The sequence below is a fragment of the Vulpes lagopus genome, chromosome 2 (assembly GCF_018345385.1).
Source record: "Vulpes lagopus strain Blue_001 chromosome 2, ASM1834538v1, whole genome shotgun sequence".
Classification (NCBI taxonomy): Eukaryota; Metazoa; Chordata; class Mammalia; order Carnivora; family Canidae; genus Vulpes; species Vulpes lagopus.
In genome coordinates, this window is record NC_054825.1 from 36,843,429 (window position 1) to 36,869,171 (window position 25,743).

Consider the following 25,743-nt stretch of genomic DNA (forward strand, 5'->3'; position numbering starts at 1 on the left):
TTTGTCTATGAGAAATGATCGTCAACCCAAGCATGTAGACTGGCAATAATATTATTCTTGGAGACCAAGAATTAAACTTTTGAGGATGCAAAGTGGCCACTCTATCTCCCCTACATCTATCCCACAGCCAATTCATCCTCATCTACTTTTTTTCCCCCTATACCTGGGGAGAATGGGAGTTTTTCTCATGGGATCATGAAAAGACACTTTGGGCCACCCCCACTATTCATAAAAGAGCCAACATTTTTTGAGCTCTTTGTACATATATTATGATCATGAAATCTTTACAACCACACTGTACAGTGAGTATTATCCCCATTTTACAGAGAGGCAACTGAGGCTTCTCAAGTTAAACTTGCCCCACAAACCTCAGGTAAGTGTTAGAGCTAGAATTCAAAGCCGGGTCTATCTACCTACAAAGCCCAGGCTTGGGAAGAGGACAGTTGGGTTGTGTAGGCTCAAAGGGAATTGTCTCCAGGGTCCAGGCTTACCAGGCCTTGCTCAGGACCTCGTGTGTGGGAAGTGTGGGTTTCTGCTTTCAGAACATTCTCACTCTCCTCCCCCTACAGGAGAGCCCTGGACTTAGTATATGCTGTATTGGTTTCCTGTGGCTGCCCTAGTGAATAACCACAAACGCAGTAGCTTAGAACGATAGGAATGTATTCAGTCATAGTTCTAGAGAACAAAATCGAGGTATTGACAGGACCACACCTCCTTTCAAGGCTCTCAGGCAGGTTCCATTCCTTGCCTCTTCCAGCTTCTGGTGGCTGTTGGCATCCCTTGGCCTGTCATGGAGTACTCCAATCTCTGCCTTTGTCTTCATATGTCCTTCACCTCTGTCCATCAGATCTTTCCTGTGTTTCATAAGGAAGCTTGTCAGTGGATTTAGGGTCTACACAGATAATCCACGATGTTCTGTTCATCCCAGGATCCTTAACTTAATCACATCTGCAAAGACCCTTTTTCAAAATCACGTAACATTCACAGGTTCTAAAAATTAGGACATGGCCATACCTCTTAGGGCCCACCAGTTCAACTCATTACATGTGTTCCTGGATACTTTACCAGGAACCAGGCCATTTCTGTTCTTTAGTTCCCACTGTGAGCAGACATGATATCCAGCAAAGGCTACTTTCTGGCAGAGTGGCTAATTATTTTTTTTTAAGATTTTATTTATTTCTTCATGAGAGACCCACAGAGAGAGAGAGAGAGAGAGAGGCAGAGACCCAGGCAGAGGGATAAGCAGGCTCCATGCAGGGAGTCTGATGCGGAACTCGATTCCGGGACTCCGGGATTCCGGGATCACGCCCTGAGCCAGGCAAAGGCTCAACTACTGAGCCACCCAGGCGTCCCTGAGTGGCTAATTATTATTTTTTTTTTTTTTGAGTGGCTAATTATTAACAAGGTTTCACAACTTGGAGTTTTATTTATTTATTTATTTATTTATTTTACAACTTGGAGTTTTAAAGACGTTTCCATGCTTTTACTGTCAATGACATATTTTCAGTACAGCTAAAAGCCCTTATGGTAGTCATAGCCTCTCTCACGAGGTTTTGTTCTCTTTCAGATTGCTGACCTGCAGCTCCATAAACTGGATGAACTGGACTGTCTGATTCAGGGCCTGCTTTATGTTGACTCCGTCGGCTTCAACGGCAAGCCGGAATGTTACTATTTTGAAAATCCCACAAATCCTGAATTGTGTCAAAAAAAGCCTTACTGCCTTGATAACCCATACCCTATGTTGCTGGTGAACATGGGCTCAGGTGTCAGCATTCTAGCAGTATACTCCAAGGACAACTATAAAAGAGTTACAGGGACCAGGTAAACATGGTTTCTGCTAGGAGAACCTTTCTGTACTTAAACCCAGGCCTCTATCTTGAAGACCATTTTATAAAAAGATTATTTGTGTTGAACACACTTTTAAAAGTAAGAGCTTAAAAAGGATTTATTGCATATGTTAACATAGCAAGAGGATAATTTATGTGAAGGTTCATAAAACATAATCCTTAGCCTGCTGAAAACTGGTCAGGTTGAAGGAAGAAGGCCACACCCCACCAAACCCAAAAAGCAGTATGTGTTAAGTGCCAGATGAATGGCAGGGACCATAAGAAAGTAGGATCCAGAAGAAAGGATGCCTGGGATGGTCAGAGAGGGCTTCAGAAGAAGCCTTCTTTTAGAATTTCCTTGGTGCCTAGCACAGGATGAATTGCTTGAAATCATCTGTCATTTCAACCAGTAAACCAAACTGGGTTTACCAAAAAAAAAGGTTTTTTACCCTCAGTTAAATGTTCCACCTGAAAACTGGAATAGTTGGCATGCCTCTTAAGGAATTTCGGAGGGCCACAGACAGGTGGCAAGAGGGGCAAAGTACCTGGTTGTTAGCTCATACACGCCCTAAGGGCAGAGGCGCTCAGCTTCCTCTTAGTAGCGATGGGACACGGGAAGAGGATCCAGGGTCAGAAATCTTTGAGACGTCCTAGTGTAAATGTAATTTTTAAAAGTTTTTCTTACTTGCAAGTGAAGGATATGGTATGAAGTGTTTCTCCCACTTACGAGACCACAAAACCCATTTTTAGAGGAATGACTTAAGGAACTAGTGCCATGTGGGATGTGCTTTGGGACGTGATGTTGAAACCATTGGGTTTTTTTGTTTGTTTTTCCTTTTTTTTTTTTTTTAAGATTTTATTTATTCATGAGAGACACACAGAGAGAGGCAGAGACATAGGCAGAGGGAGATGCAGGCTCCCAGAGGGGAGCCTGCTGTGGAACTTTGTCCTGGGACCCCAGGATCACGCCCCAATCCAAAGGCAGATGCTCAACTGCTGAGCCACCCAGGCGTCCCAGAAACCACTGGTTTCTGTTTTGTTTTGTTGTGTTTTGTTTTGTTTTTTTAAACCACTGGTTTTTAAAGATGAAGATATCATGTAACTCCTCCTCTGGGCCTCCGCGTCCTTGTTTGTGCCACGAAGGGGGTCATTTCTTAGATAGTGTCTGTGGACATTTCCAACCCTGAAAGTCTGCTGCACTCCTCCCTCATCCATTAGGAGAAACAGCACTGTTTTGCTACTGTATATCCATGACCTGTAATGGGTCTGCTCAGTGACTCACCACCCGGGAAGGGAAGATTTAGCCTCCCTGCCCGCCCCCCCACCGCCCCGGGGGGAATTTTGGCAATACCTGGACACATTTTTTGGCCGTCCCTATTGGATGTGGGTGCTACTGGCATTTAGTAGCTAGAGGTCAGGGGTACTGCTAAATATCTGCAATGCACAGATAACAACAAAAAACAAAAAAAAGTATTGAGCCTCAGAAGTCAATATAGTACTTCTATTGAGGAACCCTGGTGCGCAAGCGCGCGCACACACACAAACCCTCACTAAATCCTGCTTATGTTCAGAATATAGGATGTTAATTACCCTTAGGTATACCTTTTCTCACCGAGCATACAGAACTAAGCTTTCTTGTACACAGAAAAATCACAACTGTCCCAGGGCTTCACTGGGACTGTCAGGAGCATCAAAGATAAATGAATATTTCAACCAAGCTAGTTTAACCTTAGATGGCGATCTCATTAGAGTACAATTTTCAAGTAACTCCTGACTTTACCCCAGAAGGAGTCATTGAATTGATAGAGCTAATCCCAAGGTAACAACAAGCTAAACACTATCCTCAATGAGAGGTATTTATCATTTCATTGATTAGCAAAATCACGAATCACATCACATTTTGTATTTTCTCAAACTTGGAAGTTCCATGATACTGGATCATCTTTAACAGCAGCTAATGAACTCACTGTGGTGTTTGGCTTCTATTACACGTGTAATCATGCTCATAAATTCCAGCTATTTGGTAAATGCCCATTAATGACCAATGTTTTGCAATCCTCAACAAAACCTGTCTGGATGTCTAAGTTACCCTGCAAGTGCTTTTCAACTAGTAATTTTGGAAATGTGCTACAGCAGACTGAAGGTAAATAGAAAGCTCTTTCTGGGGCTGCCACAGGCTGGGGAAGGGAAGGAAACGTCCACTCTGTGGGCTGCAGCTCCTCCCTGTCCAACCAGAGTTGTTCTGCCAAAGGCTTCTTTTGATCTAAGTTACAAAACCACTAATACAAACCATTACGGTGAGCAGCGAACATCAGTGTGTGGAACACACTTTGGGAATCACTGATCCGAGCAAATAGCTTCAGCTTTACGTTTATTACTGCTATTGTGGGCTGACAGGTGTAACTCCAGGGTTTTTGTTATTATATTATGCCCTATTCTCTCCTTGAACATTTTTATTTTTAGGAAGCCACGTCATTCCAGAAGATCAGTTTTCTTTTAGACATCTGGTTTTAAATGGTTTGTTTCATGTTATGTGTAATTTTAATGCATTTTAGATTAAGGAGCAACTTTTTCTATTGACAGTACTCTAATTTTATTGTAGCAGCCAGAGAAAAAAGAGGACTTTACAGCCAACACTGTTGCAATGTGCAGATTATTAAAAGAGGAATGTAAAGAATTTTGAAACTTTGGTGAAAGAAGTAGTACAGCTCGTCTCATTGTTTTGGAATCTATTTTAAGAGCACAAGCACTCAGTAATTGAAGGTTTCTTCTACTTTTCCCTAAAATCCCTCACTACAAGGTTGTTGGGTTTTTCAAAAAATAATGATGCTATTCAACAGCTGTCTCTAAGCCATATGCTTTTGTCTCCGATACGCTGAGGGTCTTACTGTGTCTGCTGAAACAAACAGATGTATCTGATTATGAGTGAGAGAACCACATTGGTTAAACACCGGTTAGCAGGTTGAGGATATGAATAAAGTGCTCTTTTGCGACTGTGCATTCTTTCCTCCTATCTGCAGTGTGCCAGCTGTGCAAATGCATGCTTGCTTTCCCCACGCAGCTCCCATGCTTTGTCTGGAGTCATCGGTCATCTTCCAGTCACACAAAGCACTTGTCCGTTCTCACTCATACCAACACATCAGCTGATGAATTGCCTTCTTTCTAAGTCAGCCAATGTCTTCCGCTGCCTATGTTTGGAGGAGATTGTTGAATGCCTTGATTAATATGAATATCTGATGTTCAAAGAGACGTTATTAGTGTGGATGAAAGCAGCTAGAGGTGTGAGAGAAGCCTTGAAAATCTACAGAGACAAATCCAGATGGCACACAAACCAAAAATTGTTCCCACTAAAATACATGAGCTCTGTAGGGCAGGCCGAAACTGACAATGTGACACATGCTGTTGCATGTAAGTGACGATAAGCTTTAGTAGAGGAAATCAAATTGTCTACTGTGACTGAGTTGTCAAGGCGGTGACGTCTGTGGAGCTCTTGATCTCCTGGTACCACACCTCCGGGTTGGGTAGCTGCTACCGGTGGTGCTTAGCTACCGAATTTTCCAGGAGGGGCTATCATTTCAGTCAAGTATTTTTGTAACAATCACTACTTAAGAAATGTTACATACAGTTTCACTTTAGATATACTTTGAAGAACGGTGTGCCTGTCTACAGTCTGGCACCTTCTTGTTAACAGTTATTGACAGTAAATATAATTTCCCCTAAAGTTTCTTTCTTCAAATTTAAATTTAAAATAACTTTATTCATCTCAACTTGAATTTCCTCTTAGAACTGAAAGCCAGTACCCCAACACGCATGGGATTCCCGGGGCTGGCAGCTCTCGGAGCTTGAGGACAAACTGATGTGAGCATTGACTCTTCATTTGCTCTCCTGCCTCTGCTCCGGGTAAACAGAGCGAAGGCCACGCCAGTGCTCCCTTTCCTGTCAGGAGGTCACTCGGGATAGCTCTACTCTCAGTCTCCTTTTTGCTCTGTCACATAACCGTGGTATTAATACACAAATTCATTCCCAACTACCATAATTAGTTTCTAATTTTGTCTGAAAGATGATTTTAGAGGAATTTCCCCCAAATTGGCTGAAAGCTTTTAAAACATAGTTGAGCCTTGGAACGTTTTTATGACCTTTGTTAATACTTTTGATTATTGGGTAGTTGGTAAAATATTAACCCTCTTTCCCATAATCTATCAGAAGAAAGCCCATATGTGAGCAATCAGTGGCTTCCTTTTAGAAATTTTTTGAGATTATGTCTGCTAGAGAATCGAGGTTGAGGTAAAAGATCGGCTCCTGGGCTGGCTGCTCCTAACAGCCCTAGGGTCAGTCTGGCTCTGCACTTCTGAACTTCACATACACATGTTTTTCTTTTCCCAAGTATTTGTATTCAGCTACATTCTTTTGTTGTTGTTTTTTTCATAGCAGCCATTTTTCTGGTTATTTGCTGCTTTCAGACACCCCCCCCCCCCAATTAAGAGAGATCCTGATTCGGCCCCATTTTATAGGTGAGAAGATTGAATGAGGTACTTAGGTTAGCAGCTAGCTGAAGGTCTCACAACGGAAATCAGTGAGAGTCTTTCTCTGGTTTTGTTCTTAAATTCAGGGGCAAGTTTTCCTTGATGTTTCTTTTTAGCCTCTGCCCTTTTTAAAAATCTAATCTACCCTAAGATTATTGCACCCTACACTTTAATTCAAGTGCCCTTTTGTTTTTCTTCCCTCTTTTTATTAACCCATATTAGTGATCTTTATGTAGTTGGGGACTTGGATGGGCATATAATAAAGTAAAATTTAAAATAAACCTTATTGTTCCTTCAGTCTTGGAGGTGGAACATTCCTAGGCCTATGTTGCTTGCTGACTGGTTGTGAGACCTTTGAAGAAGCTCTGGAAATGGCAGCTAAAGGCGACAGCACCAATGTTGATAAGCTGGTGAAGGACATTTACGGAGGAGACTATGAACGATTTGGCCTTCAAGGATCCGCTGTAGCATCAAGGTAGAGACGAAGTAGCTAGGAGCAGTAGTGTGTAAACAAGGCAACCTCTCCACCCTGGCCTTCATTTAGTACTTTTAAGATGTCAACCCACCAGCCTGGTGCAAGTATCTCTGGTTATTGGAGCTCAGACTTGATCTCCCACCCTTTATGAAGCACTGAGATGTTTAGCCTTTGATGCTTGTGCTTAAAATAGGGCAACTTTGAAAGAAGGTTCTGGAAAACTGCAGCAGTTTCCCCTGTTCCATTCTTGTCAATATATCTAGAGAGCATTAAAAAGTTTTCTTTCCCATTAATAGCCATACTACGTTGACCCTACTTTAAAAAAGGGGGCAGCCAACCATTCATACCGTAATCCTGTCTGCTTGTAAACCATAGTAGCCAAATCAGGTCATTTAAGTTTGAATAGAGTTATTCACAAAGCTTTCCACAGTACTTTGGTGGAAGCTTGGGGCCTGCCTGAGGATGATTTTGAACATTCTCACTAATATTTCCAACATAGCTTTGGCAACATGATGAGTAAGGAAAAGCGAGATTCCATCAGCAAGGAAGACCTCGCCCGAGCCACACTGGTCACCATCACCAACAACATTGGCTCCATTGCTCGGATGTGTGCGTTGAATGAGGTAAGGCGTTAACCCAGAGGAAGCCTCGTGTCATTCATACACATCGTCTTTAACAGTGCAAAACTGTTGACCCTTACAAAATTATAGATCCTTTGGGAAGCCTGCCCTTTGTCCTAGTCACACACATCTTGTAGACCATGAGGGTTGTGTTTTGGGGAATGGAGAGGAATATGCATCTTATTTTTAAGTAGGCACTGGATAACAAATGATACACCATCCAACCATGGAGACCAGGTAAAAGCACAACCCATTCCATAGCCTCTCTGACCATCATTATTAACCACCCACCTAGAAGTGTGAGGAAAAGCTTTGCGCGTCCTTGCAAATAATTGCAGGTAAAACGTTCTACTTGCAGTATTCGATATTCTCTCTGCTTTCAGCTTCTTTACAGTGTTGCCTTGTGGCATGGAGTTCAAGCAGCATTGTACAGGGCTATCAAAGCATAGAGAGCTTGCTGCAGCTGAGGCCAACCAGAGCCCCAGGCACAAGAGTGGGGTGGAGCTGGTAACAAAGCTTTGGGAACATGTTTTGAAACTGCAAAATTCCGTTGGGAAACTAGAACCCTTCTCCCTAATACAAGACATGTAAACTACAATAGCTTTCACTGAGTTGTGTTAGAAAGACAAGAAAGGTTGGGACATGCAACAGGTAATAGAAGTGTTAAAGAATTATAGTTGCATCGGTAATAGAGCTTTTAAAAATATGATTTTAATAGAAATACACATAGAAGATCATCAAATTCTGGGTGTACAGCTTGGATTTTCACTCACTCACACACACACACACACACACACACACACACACACACACCTGTATAGGTACCACTCAGATCAAGAAATAGAGTATTACAGGTACTGCAGAAACTGCCTCCTGTCCCCTCCTAGTTGAGCACTGGGGTTTTAAACAGGGCAGAAGGCAATCTTGATGATGGGCAGTGCCAGCCCTGTCTTTGAGCTCTGGGGTTACAGAGAAACATACTCCTTTACATTGAGTAGAAGGTGTCACCAGTCTATGGCTCGGGGTCACTTTTTTCCAGCCTTGTCTGAAATGGAGTTCAGATACAAGGCTGAAATGCAAAGAAAGACTGTACTCAGACACGTGCCTTTCAAAGTCCACTTCGGTCACGGGACTCATTTTAACAGGGTTTATTTATTTATTTATTTTTACATTAACCTTTAAAGGGAGTTTTTCCAAGTAGCCAAACAAGGCCTGACTGGTATGTGTGTCTTGGGCTGTCCTCCTGCGCTCTCAAAGGTCAGTTAGATGTGACATCCCTGCCCCACCCTTTCCCCTGCTTTCCACAGACCTTGAGCGAGCCCGCAGGTCTTTTTACAATGATCACTACAATAATGATCCACTCTAGGGGAAGGGCAACAGATTTTGTCACTTTTCATTTTGCATTCAATACCGTTTATTGCTGGAGTATAGCAAAAGTGGCAGTTTGAAAGTAAGGCCAGTGAGAGGAATCAGCGATCGCATTGGGCAAGGCTCCCAGTGGGCACAGCAGGAGGTGGCAGTGGTGTTTCTGGGGATCAAGCATCAGCTGGTGCTGCCCGCACCACCCTCACTGAGTGGAGAGTCCTTGAATTCAGCTATTTCATACAGGGGCACCACATGCACTGACTCTAAGATGATAGATAGATAGATAGATAGATAGATAGATAGATAGATACTTAAATTGTGATTATTGGAACCCTGTAAAATGCTTCTTCATCAACATTGAACTTTTTATTCATATTTTTGAGTAGAAAATACAAACACATAATACAGAGTTCCAAAGACAACAGAAGGGTGTCCAGGGGGGTGGGCAACCTTTTGTGCCTTTCCTGCAATGTTAGCCTGACTTGAAGTAGCCGTTGTTTTTCACTTTGGGGGTCTTACTCTCTGTTGTCTGCACTACAGCAGAAACATATCCTTCCAAGGGCAGCAAACTCTGTATCACGTTGTTGCTTAAATAAAACACCAATTTTATTGAGATGTAATCACATCTCATGCAATTCACCCTTTACATATATTTTATGTCTTGCTTTGGTTGTATATCATCCTTTTATTATGAAAATTGGTAAACATACATACAGGAGCAGGACACTATGAAGAACCTCCTAATAGCCATTAACTGGACTCAACTTTTTTTTTTTTAAAGTTCTGTGGTTTCCTCTAGTCTTTTTTTTCTTTCCACAGTCATATCTTTGACCCACCTGGAATTTATTTGACATAAAGAATGTCCATCAGCTTTTATTGCCATTCTATTCCTTCTGGCTCATTACCAGAGTAATGCAGGAGTGGGGTTCTGAGCAAGCCCTACATTGGACTCCCTTGTTTTAGGGGAAAAGATGGAACTCTAAAATTTAAATAAATCCTTCCTTAATCTGAGTTACTTACTCTTGACTGTTTCTTGTTACATCTCAGTCTAGGCACTTATTAAAACCACCTCCTGCCCCTCCACCCATGGAAAATATTCACAGTAATTAATGGACTCATCGACTTAACATTGTCAAAACTTGAGATAATTGAGAGGCCATGTTCCTAGATCCTGATGAGTCTGGATCAACTGGACAGAAAAGGATGCCAGCTTCTAGGAAGTTCTTCCCTTTGACATAAGTGGCCCTAGCAACAGGCTCTGTGAGTGGGTGGGTGGAGCAGCCCCTGCATGGCAGACAGGCTGAGCTCAGTGTTTAGTGTGTGTGCAGAATGCAAATCCATGTCAACAAAAATATAAACAAAGTTTCTGTTACATTTCAACCCACACACATGTTGACCAAACATACCCTAAGGATAGAGACTGGGAACCATTTCTTTTTGTATTCCTGCTTTTTGGCGTAGAGCAAACTGAGCAAGCTTGTTAGATGAAAAACCCATACCATGGCCATTTCATTTATGAGTTGCTTATAATAATTTATAGTTGGAAGTTTGGGGTAATTGAAAGAATGCAAAGGCAAATTTAGCTGAACTTGAACTCAAGTTACAATTTTATATATGTGTGTTTGTAGCTGAATTTCATATCAGACCTAAGTCAGTCTGACATAATACCTGCAAATAAGGCCAACATAAGTCTCTGCCTGGTCCAACCAGAATCTCACCCTCTTGTTCTTGTGGTATGCACTATGAAGTTTATTTGGCTTCATTTTGGAAATGCTGAAATAATTTCACTTAAAAAACAAGTTGACTCTGCAAGGTCCTGGGAGTACAGTTATACCATTATTTAATTGTTCTTTAATTTTTTTTCCAGAATATTGACAGAGTTGTGTTTGTTGGGAATTTTCTCAGAATCAATATGGTCTCCATGAAGCTGCTAGCATATGCAATGGATTTTTGGTCCAAAGGACAGCTAAAAGCTCTGTTTTTGGAACATGAGGTAGGTCAAGTCTGCATGGAATTAGTTGCCCTGCATGGAGTGTATTTGGCGTCACCTAACTTTTGAGTGAGTTTTTCAGTTTTAAAATTGGTCAAGTAGAAAGAGTTGGAATTTAAACTTTCCATTTATACAAAGGATAAAGAAGAACTATATAAAATGGAAGCTTTCTTCTCCAACAACCAGGACCAGCAGCTGGTTAGTTAAAAAAAAAAAAAAAAAAAAATCAAGGCAGCCTGGGTGGCTCAGCGGTTTAGCGCCGCCTTTGGGCCCAGGGCCCAGCCTATTTTTGACCATGGGTTCTGCTGATTGGAATTCACTGTTATCTTTTTTTTATCTTTTTTTTCATGATCCACAAGTATTATATGCCTTCTTTGATTTGTGATTTATTTCTTGAAAATGGATCAAGAGATTAAAGATACCTATGAAGCACTTTGGTGGCATAATCCTTCTAGATTTTTCTCTCAACCTTTCATGTGCAGTATCCACCCAAGTAGAGAGTAATGGTTTGTGACCATCTTTTCCAACCTTTTTCAAGAACTTAACTGGATTTTCAAAGAAGTAACCGATTTATTTTGTACTCTTTTTATTGGTTTAGGTTATATATAATTAACTTAGATTATAACATCAACAATAAAACTGTCATAAACAAATCTGAGGATAAACACAGTTGACTCTTGGCAAGCAGACAACTCCACTGGTGAGAACAGAAGTGCTGGGCCTGCTCAGGGTAGCCTGGTGGCCCAGAAAAGGTGGTGTCCCTAGGCATTAGCAGCCTGTCTGCAAAGGGTATGGAGAACATTAGTTAATTGAGAGAGTCCCTTCTATCGAGTTTCTACAATCCTATAAATCAGGTTTCTAAAAGTGGAGGACCTTCCCCTCTTTTCCCTACCTCTTCTGCCACCTTCTTTAAAATCAGTACTATAGGGGCGCCTGAGTGGCTCAGCTGGTTGGGCGTCTGCCTTTGGCTTGAATCATGATCCTAGAGTCCTGGGATCAAGCCCAATATCAGGCTCCCTACTCAGCAGGGAACATGCATCTCTCTCTCCTTTGGCCTCTCCCCCTGCTTGTGCTGGCTTTCTCTATCAAATAAATAAATAAGTAAAAATATTTTAAAAAATAAAATCAGTACTGTAGAGAGCAACTATTTATTTATCATGGGGGTACCTAATCCCTGATGTGGATTGTAGCAGAATAAACTTTGAGAGAATTAATATCACAGATTTGTAATAAATAACTACTGTGGCATTTTTCTTATCTTCAAATTATTTATCTGAAAAGCTGCTGATGCATTTCTAAGTTATTTAGAGTTTTCTAAGCCCATATTTTGTTTTCTTAAAGCAGATAAAACAATAGGAACTCAAATGCTAAATAGTTAAGGCCCAGTGATAAAAAGCCTGTTGTTGTTTTTTGTTTGTTTGTTTGTTTGTTTGTTTTTTTAAGTAGGCTTAAAGCATGGAGTGATAGAACTTTTGAGGGGTTGAGGGGACTTGAGTCCCTGATTTTTCACTTTCTCTCCCCAGCCAGAGCCCCTCCATTTTTATCTGCTTATTTATCATTTCCACGTAAGATTTTGTTTGAAGAGGAGAAAAGCACCTAAGCTATAAAAAAGCAATTAAAATGAAAAAGAAAACTGCTTTTCCAGTTCAACTGGAACTGCCATATTTAGTGATTAAAAATACAAGACATGGTTATTTTATCTGGCATTTATCTATATTTTATCTGGCAACCCTAAGTCCAGATTCTCTTCAACTAAAGCAAAAAACAAACCCTAGAAGCCATCAGGAATTAAAAGCCATCTACACGGTCACATGGATAGTTAGTTGGCAGTAAAATAGGGAGTGAGATCCAACATTTTGGGGAAACTCACTTCTGCAGGTGAAAGCTTAGTTACCTGAATTCATTTGTACAATCCTAAGGCCCCTTGGACTGTGGCTTGGCTTTGCTATGCACGTATCATAACTCGGTCTTCATTGCCAATGAAAGTGAGTGTTTTTATAGCCCCTTGTAAATATCTCTCAGAAAAGGTTCTGCATTCCTAGATTCCCTCTGGCTTAAGCAGGTCTTCCTGGAGGATATTGTGGAGAGAAAATTTTGGGAGGCACACGTGTGGCGGTCCTGCCACAGGAGTCCTCACTCACTGGTCTCATTCATTCAACTAACAGGATTGAGAAGTCGTCAGCCAAGCTGTTAAGACACAGCCTCTTAACTGACTAGGAGTCTTTAGACAATGACTTTACCTCTCCATCTGTTTTAGCCGCTGTAACATGGGGGGATAATAATATTTGCCTCATAAAGTTTTTATGAAGATGAAATGAATGTATTAATGTAAAGTGTTCAGAAACAATTTCTAGCATATAATGAAACCTCAATAAATGTTAGCTGGTAGCAGCAGAAGCAGAGGTCCTACATGGAGTGCCTGTCCTGGCACACTGCCACCCATTTGTGTGGGTGACTGTCGAATCAGGCAACAGGAGTGGAGTCTCAGACCTTTTGGAAACCAAGTTCCCTAAACATTTTTATTTTTCAGTTCCTTTCACTTTCACAAAAACAGGCTTTTATTTTATAGATGAGCAAAGGGAAGCTCTGGCTGATTTGGATGCTTTTCCAAGATCTGCAGAGGGAAGCTTAGAGATAAATACCTGGGAGATACAACTCTGAAGTCATACAGATTTGAGGTTGAGCCCTGACATAACAGTATGACCCTGAAAGGGAAATTTCCTTCATTACCTTCTATTTCTCATCAATGAAATTGGGGTCATAGCGTGGATTTTGCCAAAGATCAATTCTAACAATACCAGCACTTGTGTAGTACACACCAAGTGCCAGACATTTTCCTCAGCGCTTTACATACAGCAGTTAATTTAGTTCATATAAAAAAAAACAGGTGTATCTAATAAATATTATTACTATTATTCTACGGTGCATGGCTGAGTTCAGGTTTTTTTCTTATCTATCACATTATGGGACAGCATTCCTAGCATTGTTAAAAACAGTAGGCCTTTGGCTATTTAGAGATCATCATGCACAAGTTTTCCCCTTGCTTTTCGCAGGGTTATTTCGGAGCCGTTGGAGCACTGCTGGAGCTGTTCAAGATGACTGATGACCAGTAGTGGTGCCAGGCGACGGAAGAGCCTTCTGTGGGAACAGGGAACCGAGGACTGCTGTCAGAGGAGGTAGATGCCGCTGTGGGACGGAAGCCAAGCCATTATGGCAGATGAACCTGCTGGATTTGTAAATAATTTAAAATCCTTCTAGCCGATCTTTTACTCTTGGGTTTTGAGCTGATGATTCAAAATGGGGAATACAAGAGTTTTTTCTGTATACTGTATTTTTAAAAAAAAAAAAAATTTTGTGCAGCGAGGCCAAACCTATGTATGGATTTTATGCATTAACCTTGAAAAGTTGTATGATGTTTAAGAAGGACCCGAAATGTAAGTGCTGTTTATTTTTCTTCTGGGGTTTACTGATCAGTGTGGTAATTTTAACTTCATTTAGTAATTACTCTAGGAGATTCTACCTTTACTTATATTCTTCATGACGTTTCATGATTTGCTGTTGGTTTCAAATGAAACTACAAATCTGGCATGTTTTACTGTGAACACGATTTTGTTTGTTTGTTTATATACCTTTTCTCGTCTTTTTTTTTTTTTTTCCTGTTGGAATGTCTTATGGAGAAAGAGAGTCCTTCCCCATTTCTGTCCTTAAGTGACTCCCTCCCCTCCCCAATACCTTTCTTTAACCTAATTGTCTGTATCAATCAAGGTGCTGACCAACTCAATGCGAAGTGAAGCAGGAGATCGAAAGCTCTCGAAAGTACCCCTGATGAGAAAACTCTGAAAATGTTGATGAATTTAATGAGTCAGGCAAAAGTTGAAAATGATAGGCAATTTTGTCTTAAACCTTATGCATATGCAATGTTTTGTTGGATTTATTTTACGTTAGGTTATATTAAACTGAAATGTTCTCTGATGACATGTCCTCGATTCATGCCCAGCCTATGAGTGGCAGGAAATCCTTATGCAGGACTCTGGAACTTCCCAGGTAGAGTCTCCCAGTTGATTAACTGTTCCCATTGGGAGATGGGGGAGAAGTCATGGGTTGAGGTGTCAGGTAATAATACCTATTTGTTTTGTACACATATGTACATAGGAGCTTTGTAACAAGGCATCTTAAGTAATAACATTTTTTCATTTGAAATATTTCAGACTGAAAACTGTATTTCAATCCCAGCTTCTAATATTAAAAAAAAAATCATGATACTGATCTATCTATACATTTTTTTTCTTTTTTGAAAGATGCATTGGAACCAATGGGTAACTTTCAAATGAGAGTCTTGTACAAATATTGAAACGCATGAAGTCTAATGATTTAGAACTGATTAATCTTTCAAATTGAGCATATTGTTGAAAGGGATTTTTGAAGGCAGTGCAGTTCCTCCATGATGAATCTTTCCTTTTCTGCCTCCTGAGCACCATCTTTAATTGCCATTATCTTCAAGTCTTGAAGAACTTGTTAATTGAAGTATTCACTTGTCTGGTTGAAATAAAGCCTGTTTCTGTTGTGATGTTTTTAGTGTATATGTTATTTTCATTTCTTAATCTTCATGTCCATAGTATCTGCTTTTGTGCCATATAATGAATGTGTGTTGTATTTTTGCTACCCTACATTTCATAATTTGAGGCTTTCACATAAGGGTGTCTTCAAATGAAGCCCAAGCTCTATGCAGAGATTCTTAAAATAGCTTTATTGTTGTTATACAACTGACTCATTGCCAAAATATCATTCCTATATTTGCTAATAAGAAAAATTTTTCAAAAGTTGGCCATCACAAGTACATTTGATCAACTTCCACCTGGCTTAAAAAATTCAAGTAACTAAGATGTTCTTGAAAAAGATAAATGTAAAAATGTACATATTCTCTACATTAGTGCCTTTTTTGACTGTTCCCTTCTATTCAATCCTACTCTCCTCTATCAGGGAATAGACCTGGGATTATGGTTCTGCAAAAGGAATCAGGACAAGTTAATGTAAATACATAACTTTTTAATTATCTGGAATCACTTGATCTTTCATTGCAGATGTGTAAGACATTGGGTTAGCTGAGGAAATCAATTCTTCCACTATGCAAATTTCAGTAAATGTTGGCTACATATAGCCAGCCTTTTTTTTATAATGAGAAACTTGTAGTCTGTGGATTTTTACATTCACTTGAATCATAGAAATTTTCCTTTGGCTCAACATTAAGAAGAAACTTGACAACGTTAAAGAGTTTTTATCTTGAATTCAAGATGGTAGATAGTCCAGAGCATGGCTTTTGATTGTGAGACAGCTTCAGTGTGGATCTAGCTCTGCCAATATCTAGCTGTGTGGGCTAGCCACTAACCCTCTCTATAAACTCCAGCTTCCTCATTTATAGAATGGGGCAAACAGTTTTCCCCACCATATTTAAAGAGCTTAGCACAAAGGCTGACAAATAGTAAATGCTAGCTGTACTGGGAAAAGAAAAATACATCTTAAACTAATGTGTGAAATCAGCGATATCTAATCTTCTAGAATGTGGGGAACCCATTTTAGCACAGAGATACAGATCTCCCATGCCAGTACATGTTCATAGCCCTGTGTCCACAATTCCAAAATTCCAAGCTCTTGAAATGTATCTTGATAGTCACTTGACAGAAAAAGCTGACTTGAGCATTATTTATCACACTCTATAGGATTCTTCACATGTTTTGTTGCAGAGCTACTAATGGGTTGAGGTTTCATTATTGGGTACTGCCCCAGCCCCTACTCGGGGTGGTAAGTAGTGAACAGTCCTGAATTTTGAAAGACATCTGGTCTCAAGAGTTGTAGATAAAGGGATTGTGGAAGTATGGTTGTATTCTTCAGGTTAGGTAGTATATATCGTTTCAGAGTCCCTTTGCTGGGAACTGTAGTTATAGGTAATTTATGCTCGACATCACCTGGTCATACAATGAATAAGAAGTTACCTTGTGCCAGGAAGGAGATAAGGAAACCAAGAGGAATTGGCTATAACCCCTGCTGTTCAGCAAGGGAGACAAGTCTCAAGCCAGTTCATGTTATAAAGTGTCACAGATGTCACTCATTCGTTCACCAATATTTACAGCAGTGAACAAAAGACCCATCCTCAGTGAGCTTACATTCTAGAAGGAAAACAGATAATCACTAAGTAGATATTGCTAGATCAGTACTATAAGGAGAAAATGAGGCAAAGTAAAGAGCTAGAGAGGAGGTAATTATATTTAGAGAGTGGAAGGGAAGAAAATTCTTTGGTAGAGTGGTCAAAGACAAATTCTATGAGAGGAGATGTGTGAGCAGAGTCAGATGAAGTTGGGAACACACCATGTAAATACCTGGGAAAACATTGTTTATTCCTAGCAAATGAAAATGAAGATTTTGAGGAACTGCAAGCATTCAAGTGTGTGTGGAGTAAACAATGGGAAGAGTGGTGGGAAATGCAGTTTCGGGAATAGCCATGAACCATGCCTAATGTGAGGTCTGTACCTGAGGCTGGAGGCTGCACCTGAGGAACTGGTCACTTCTGGAGGAGAGGGCTCGAGAAGTTTCCACTGAGTCTTAACCAATGAGTAGAGACTACTGAGTGGGGCAGGAGGGGAGGTCTTCCCAAGCAGAGAGAACAGAGTGGGAGAAGCATTGAGAGAAGAAACACTAGTCAGGTTATTCAGGGAATTAGAAGCTGTTTGCTTCCACTGGAGACTTGGTTATTGAGAGAGAAACCCGGTACTCAGAGATGGGAAACCAGGCAGATTATGCAAGGACTCATATTCCAGCTAAAGACTCTGGTGTTTTCTGCAGTCAGTGCAGAGTCATCAAAGGGTTTCAAGTAAAGTGGTAATAGCAAAATGTCCTACTGAGGTAAATGAGTAAATCAGTTATTGTGCTTTGGACACATAACACCATTTTTAGTATCATGTTTGCTTTAGTTCCTCTATTGTGTCCAACCTTATGCAGTAGCTGCTTAGTAGACTACATTTCTCTGTAACTAAGAGGGTTAAATAAGCTCTTGAGAATTTTCCCACAGGACCAAGGCTGCTAATAGCTACAACCGTGCTATGATTCTATTTAGTGACTAGGAAGATTCCAATATCAGTGATCACCATTAACTCTATTACTTGCAAGAGTTGTTTGGAGAGAAGGCTCTTTTCCTCCCAGTGATCAGAAGATGACTGTGAGGAAATTGGGAGGAAAATTGAATTAATGCACATTTTCTACTGGATCTATCAGGTGCTCATTATGTACTTTTCACCTATTTAACTTTGACTGAATGCCTATGATGTGGGAGGTATCGATTGGGTAACTTGTGGGATACATTCAGTTGTAAGACAGCAAGATCTCTCTTTTCATCGGGCTTCCATTCTCATGAAGAAGGTAAACTTTAAGCACAGGAACCAACAAGTAAACAGGAAAATGGCAGTTAGTGATCAATGCTGTGAAGGGAAGAAATAGGGTGATGTGGCGGAAAGGAAGGCAAAGAATTTCCTTAGTAAACTGGGTATGAGATACAAATATGAAATCATGGCCTCAGCTTTTGAGGAATGACCCTCAAGTGTTTCTTGCTTTCATTCATCACTACCTCCTCGACTGAAATAAAAGATATTTGGGGGGAACAATTTAAGAGCTAATTCAGTTTCTTTTTATTTTACTTAGAATATTTAATTGAGTTCCCATATGAATTTTAAATCGTATGTTACATGAAACAATAGATTAACTTAGTAATGCTCCTTTTGTACTACTTACTCATTTCACGAAACAATATTATTTAGCTGTTCACTTGAATCTTTATTGTCAATGCCTTTGTCGTGGCCTGAGTCATTTCATGGTTTCCAGAGCACACCAAGTCTGGCACACAGCACTTTTTGAATCTATTTATGATATTGACACTGGATTTTTTTTTTTTTTTAACCAAGCCAGGACCACCTATTTCCCCAGTGACCTCAATTATTTGTTTCATTTTCCAAAAGATGTTATATTGGTGATGCCACAGTGTAACCATTTATGTAGTGCCTTTTATGGTCAACTTTAAAAGGTTAGTTTATAAGTATTCATCACTTGCGATACAAAAATAAAAGAAAATTTGTATGAAAAGTCTTTGCCTCTTCTTATGCTCACTCTATTAGGTAAACACTAAGCATTCCAAACTAGAATTAATGGAGGTGATTTGAGTTAATGTTGTCACCAAACAATTCTTAACCAGTCTGCAGTTAGAATTCATCTTCTTAAATTCAAGTATTATTTTTAAAAATTCAGTGCATTTTATATGCAGATAATCTAAAAAGTTAAATAGTTCCAGAAGACTAAGAAAAAATAGCAGTACCCATGTTTTCTTTTCTTTTTTAAAGATTTTATTTATTTATTTATTTATTTATTCATGAGAGACATTGAGAGAGAGAGAGAGGCAGAGACACAGGCCAAGGGAGAAGCAGGCTCCATGCAGGGAGCCTGACGCCGACTCAATCCCGGGTCTCTAGGCTAAGGCAGCGCTAAACCGTGAGCCACCCAGGCTGCCCCCATGTTTTCTTTTCTTTTTTGTTTTTCCTCCCTCTTTCTCTTTACACTTTATTAATGACACATGATACTTTCTCGGTGCTTAAAGGCAAAGCCACGGGCAGGGAAAGGGCACTTGGATATGTCAGACCACCAAGGTTGTAGCTAAGACTCATAGCCACAGGGACTGTTTTGGTTGGTTGGAAGATTTAGGGAGAGGGGTATGCTCAGCATTCCAACCAATGCCTGGGTATATTTTTATCAGGAACTCATTTTTCAACATTGGCTGCTGGGCTTTTCTTGTTTTATTTCACTATTCTGAACAAAGCAGCTTCCCAGATAAGGGTAGGGTGATGAGGGGAAAAGTTTGAGCAGCTTTATGTCTAAAATCTTCTAAAAATATTTTTATGCTATGCTCATACTCAATTGATAGTTTGGCAAAGTATAGAATTTTAGGTTAGATCTTTTTCTTCAGAATTCTGAAGGCATAGCACTATAATTGCCAAGCTTCCAGTGTTGCTGTGAGAAAGCCTGATGTCAGCCTGGCTCCTGATCTTCAGATGTAACTATTTCCTCCCTCTTTTCTAGAAGTTTTTAGAAACTTTTCAATTTCTGGTTTCAACCAATCCATTACCCTCAACCTTATCAGAAAAAAGGCTAAACAAACTGAAAACCAATGACTTTTCTCAGACCTATCAGAGAATTGAGGTCATAGAACAAACTGCCACCCTAAAATTTGAAAAGACAAGGAATACTGAAAATCACAGCTGAATCGATTTACCTACCACCCATAAACTGGTAGGAACACTTAAATGGCAATTTTGACAAACTGGTGGAAGCTCAGTGTGGACTTACATAAGAGTGAGACATTCCTGGGCACCCGTGGTCTTAGGGAGGGTCCCCACACTTCCATGAGTCCTACCTCCAGGAACCCCACCCAGTTCTCATGGTGAAGAGCTGAGAAAAATTCTCCTATGTCTCTGGCAGGAGGACAATCAAAGTACCATTCTGAAATTTATCTATAGTGCTCTCCATGAAAAAGGGTTGCTTTCCAGGGGACAGGATTTTATCAGAGACTTATCTTACCCCAGGGGAAAAGGAAATTACCTAACTTCTGCCTCCAGTTGTGTTCCGTCTCAACTAAGGCTGAAAGGGGGAGAGGCTGCTGGAGGAGAGAATGGGAAAAACAGGAATGCTGAAAAACACTGGAGACCACAGCCCAGGGACACAGGCCCTCTGAAAGGCTGAGATTTCATCTTGAAATTATGGAAGTCTCCCCTCCCCCTGTCCTCCCACTATGTCAACCCAGCTTTAATATAATAACAGTGGATTGCAGCCGAAAGAGACCTGTAAGGTGCAAATTCTATTTAAGAAGTACTTATTAGGGAAACTCAAAGAAAATGGAGAGTTAAAAACAAGGACACAAGAAGAATTTGAAGCCTCTGGTACCTACAGCTACAGCAAACATTAAACAGCCCAACTTCTAGCTGGATTCACAATAAACCTCACACTAACAGCCATTTTACCTCAGTTCCTATTACCTGATACATCCCATGTAGCTTGCAATAAAAGAGTATATGACATGCTTAGAGGCAAGAAAAAAAGAGACCAACCAAACATCAGACTCCAATATGACATAGATTTTGAAATTCCTAATCAGAGAATTTAACATAAATATGATTAATATGTTAAGGACTTTAATGGAAAAAGAACAAGAAGTGACTGGCAATGTAAACAGAGAGCTAGAAAATCTAATGAAGAATCAAAAGGAAATGTTAGAAATTAGAAATGTTGCAAAAGAAATGAAGAATGCCTTTTTTTTTTTTTTTTTAAGATTGATTGATTCATGAGAGAGGCAGAGACATAGGCAATGGGAGAAGCAGGCTCCATCCCAGGACCCCAGGATCACCAAAGGTGATCTGAACCAAAGGCAGATGCTCAACCACTGAGCTACCCAGGTGCCCCAGAGAGTGCCTTTGATAGGCTCATCAGTAGACTAAACATGGCCAAGAATCAGTAAGCTTGAAGATATGTTAATAAAAGCTTCTAAACTGAAACTCAAAGAGAAAACAGTATGAGAAAGAACAGAATACCCAACAGCCATGGCACATTTCGAACAGTAAAAACATATACATCAGACACCAGAGGAGAAGAGAGAATGGAGCAGAAGAAATATTTAAGTAATAATGGTTGAGAATTTTCCAAAATTAATAACAAATACCAAACCACAGATCCAGGAAGCTCAATAATCAAAGTGGGATAAATACCAAAAAATCTACACCCAAATAAATCCTATTCAACCTAGAAAGTCAAAGACAGGGGATCCGTGGGTGGTTCAGCAGTTTGGCACCTGCCTTTGGCCCAGGGCGCAATCCTGGAGTCCCGGGATCCATTCCCAAGTCGGCCTCCCGGCATGGAGCCTGTTTCTCCCTCCTCCTGTGTCTCTGCGCCTCTCTCTATATATATCTATCATAAATAAATAAATAAATAAATAAATCTTTAAAAAAAAAAAGAAAAGAAAAGAAAGTCAAAGACAAAGAGAAAATTTTGAAAGAAGCTAGGATTTGGGAGGACTTGCTGGTGAATAATTGGGAAACAATGTGAGGACTTACAGTGAACTTCTCAGAGACCACACAGTGATAAGAGAGTGGGTTAAAAATATTTAAACTATTTTTTTTTTTTTTTAGTATTTAAACTATTGAAGAAGCTTTCCTGCATCACCAGTATTCTGAAAATGTATAATAATATGTATAATAATAGGCTTTAGTATTTTCATCAACTAAGTTGGTTCCATAATAGATTCCTTCAAACTAGAAACATATCCTTCACCTCTTAGAAATTTTCTTAAATTATTACTTTGGTAATAAATTTCTCTGATATCTTTGAGGAATTACTCCTGTATGGATGTTGGGCTTCCTGTATTGGCTAATTTCATATTGGTTTTCTTTTATTTTTCATCTTAATCTTTTTGCTTCATTTCAACGTTATCTTCCAGCTCTTCTATGGAGTTATTATTGCTACTATTTCTACCATCATGCTGGAGGTCCCAAGAGTTCTTTACATACTCTCATTCTTTTGTAACCTATGTTTTATTTCTCAAAAGATACATTGACTTTTATGTTTTTACATTTCTGAATAATCTCCCTTCCAAGTTGCTTCTTCTTCTTCTTTTTTTTTTTTTCTGTTTTTCATTTTAGAGTCTTTCCCTAGGTGTCTTGTGATCCTTCACTATGTGATAAAAAATTGATTGAAGCTTTAAGTAAGCAGTGTTACTTGTTGATTGGACTTTACTGTAAAGTGATCTGGCTCAGCTGTTCCTTTGGAGAGCCCTACTGTCAGGTCCTGGGGTGAGCACCGACCGGCGGAGGGAGCCGTGCAGGGGCGCACGCTTGGCATCATGACCCAGATGCCCGCCTTCGACAAGCCCAAAGTGGAGCTGCATGTCCACCTCCATGGGGCCATCAAGCCTGAAACCATCTTATACTTAAGCCGGAAGAGGGGGATTGCCCTCCCTGCTGAGACCGTAGAGGAGCTGCAGGACGTCGTCTGCATGCACAAGCCGCTCAGCTTCCCCGGCTTCCTGGCCAAGTTTAACTACTACACGCCATCGTGGGCTCCCGGGAGGCCGTCAAAAGGATCGCCTACGAGTTCGTCGAGACGAAGGCCAAGGAGGGCGCGGTGTACGTGGAGGTGCGCTACGGCCCGCACCTGCTGGCCAACTGTCAAGTGGAGCCGATCCCCTGGAACCAGCCTGAAGGGGACCTCAGCCCGGATGAGGTGGTGGCCCTGGTGAGCCAGAGCCTGCAGGAGGGAGAACGGGACTTCAAGGTGACAGTGAGGCCCATCCTGTGCTGCCTGCACCACCAGCCCAACTGGTCCCTGGAGGTGGTGGAGCTGTGTCCGAAGCACCAGCAGACTGTGGTGGCCATCGACCTGGCAGGAGATGAGACCATTAAAGGGAGCAGTGTCTTCCCGGGACACGTGAAGGCCGACGAGGAGGCTGTGAGGAGAGGCATCCACCGCACTGTGCACGCAGGGGAGGTGGGCTTGGCGGAGGTGGTCCAAGAGGCTGTGGACGCGCTCAAGACGGAGAGGCTGGGCCACGGCTACCACACGCTGGAGGACGAGGCCCTTTATGCCAGGCTGCGGCAGGAAAACATGCACTTCGAGATCTGCCCCCGGTCCAGCTACCTCACAGGCGCCTGGAAGTCGGACACGGAGCACACGGTGGTTCGGCTCAAAAATGACCAGGCTAACTGCTCCCTCCACGCGGATGACCCACTCATCTTCCAGTCCACCCTGGACACGGTTACCAGAGGGCCAAACAGGGATGGACTTTACCAAGGAGGAGTTTAAGAGACTGAACATCAATGTGGCAAAGTTTAGTTTCCTCCCAGAAGATGAAAAGAAGCAGCTTCTTGATCTGCTCCCTAAAGCCTACGGGATGCAATCTTCGGACGCTGCCGGGAGCATCCCGAAGACATCAAGGCCACCTCGCCAGGCCCTCCCCTGGGGTGGAGCCTCCGCAATTCTCTGGGGTTGAACGGCACTTACCGTTACTCTTTCAAGGAGGACGATGATGCCCATAGTCAACTTCTGCTGCTCTTGAAGCCATGTGCCTGTTTCTATACACAGGAATACCTCGCACGCCACATCTCTCCTGACTACGGGCCAGAGGCTGGTTGAATCTGAAACCTCCCTCCCTCCTTTCAGCACCATGCTGAAAATCTGGGGCTCGATAAAGAAGCCAATGGCTGGTATTGTGCAAAAAAAAAAATTTTTTTTAATTTTTGGAGCTTTTCTCTGGGATTGGTGATACGCTCCAGAGAAGGTGTTTTCCATGTCTTTTCTGGAGGTACACTCTTGACTGCAGCATTTCTAGAAGTGGAATGGGAGGAATTTGAACTTTCAGAGTAAGAGGCAGTGAGGTGTAGGTGGTACTCTGGAGCCACTTACTGTATGAATTTAGTCGAGTTAACTTCCCTGTGATTCACTTTCCACAACTGTTTTTTTTTTTTTAAGATTTTATTTATTTATTCATGAGACACACACACACACACACACACACACACACACAGAGAGAGAGAGAGAGAGGAAGAGATACAGGTAGAGGGAGAAGCAGGCTCCACACAGGGAGCCGGATGTAGGATTCGATCCCAGGCCTCCAGGATCATGCCCTGGGCCAAAGGTGGCACTAAACCGCTGAGCCACCCGGCTGCCCATTCCTCAACTGTTAAATGTAAACATAATTTGTTGGGAGGATTAAGCCAGTTAAATTATGTAAAATGTTGTAAAGAGTACCCAAGCACCAAGTAATTGTTGGCCATTATCATAAGTAGACTGACTTAAGGGGATCCCTGGGTGACTCAGCAGTTTGGCACCTGCCTTCAGCCCAGGGTGTGATCCTGGAGTCCTGGGATTGAGTCCTGCGATTGAGTCCCGCGTCGGGCTTCCTGCATGGAGCCTGCTTCTCCCTCTGCCTGTGTCTCTGCCTCTCTCTCTCTCTGTGTTTCTCATGAATAAATAAATAAAATCTTAAAAAAAAAAAAAAAAGACTGACTTAATTCCCCTATTTTCAGTACTCTACCTTATCCACAACAATGCCAAATGTTGATCCATCCAGGTCTCTCTCAATCTCTCAATCTTTCCTATGTATATGTATATAAATATATAAATAATAAATAAGTTATATATAAATATGTATAATATGTTTATATATGTTATTTTGTTTTCACAAAATTACTCATCAAACAGCAAAAACATTGACAGAGCTACCAGTAAGAAAACAGAAAGGAAATAAAATGTTTGAGAGACATCTTGAAAAGCTTCAAAGGAATACACAACAGGCTAAAACTCTATAGTTCAACCATGCTTGCACAGCAGGTTATATTCATTCTTGCATTTTCCCAAATATTATATTTACCTTTCTCTTTTCCAACTTGTCAAGATTTTACTTTGTATTCAAGAATTATTTTCCCAATCTTTGTCCAGTTTTAGCCTGATGATGACTACCTCTTGGGGTAAGAAAACAGATCTCGCTGGGATGCATGCCCACATGGACAGTTGTACCATTAGCCTTCTCACACTGCACCCACTCCATGTAGATGACATATATCTTTCTGTACACCTGGACTGCCTCGCCAAGCTGCTGACCTTTACAGTGTCCTTGAACAACCTGGATCCCATCATCCTTGCAGATGGGCATGGCACACTGTACTCCTGCTGCAGCTCCTCGGACAGGGGGGAAGACAGTTCTTCCTGTGCATGTGCAAGTGGGTATTGATGAGATGTTTGAGATTTTTGCTGCAGCCCAAGGTCACAGAGGGGTTGAACTTCCTGGTGACGATCTATCTGGCACCAAGCAGTCTCATTTGTATTTTATTTTTTGATGGTTACTGCCAAATTGCCCTCCCAAACA

General features: G+C 41.1%; 1 protein-coding gene and 1 pseudogene across 3 annotated transcripts in view; both read left to right on the forward strand.

The window, feature by feature from the left end:
* Positions 1–15,366, forward strand: part of PANK1 (pantothenate kinase 1) — a 56,837-nt gene extending 41,471 nt beyond the window's left edge. For all 3 annotated transcript variants that reach the window (XM_041742346.1, XM_041742352.1, XM_041742349.1), the window contains exons 3-7: positions 1,568–1,821; positions 6,648–6,824; positions 7,324–7,447; positions 10,677–10,802; positions 13,853–15,366. In XM_041742346.1, the coding sequence (XP_041598280.1) occupies positions 1,568–1,821; positions 6,648–6,824; positions 7,324–7,447; positions 10,677–10,802; positions 13,853–13,912 (741 nt within the window). In that variant the 3' untranslated portion in view covers positions 13,913–15,366. The remainder of the gene's footprint in view (positions 1–1,567; positions 1,822–6,647; positions 6,825–7,323; positions 7,448–10,676; positions 10,803–13,852) is intronic.
* A 7,286-nt stretch (positions 15,367–22,652) lies between these two features.
* On the forward strand, positions 22,653–24,315 carry LOC121485016 (annotated as a pseudogene).
* Positions 24,316–25,743: the final 1,428 nt, after the last annotated feature.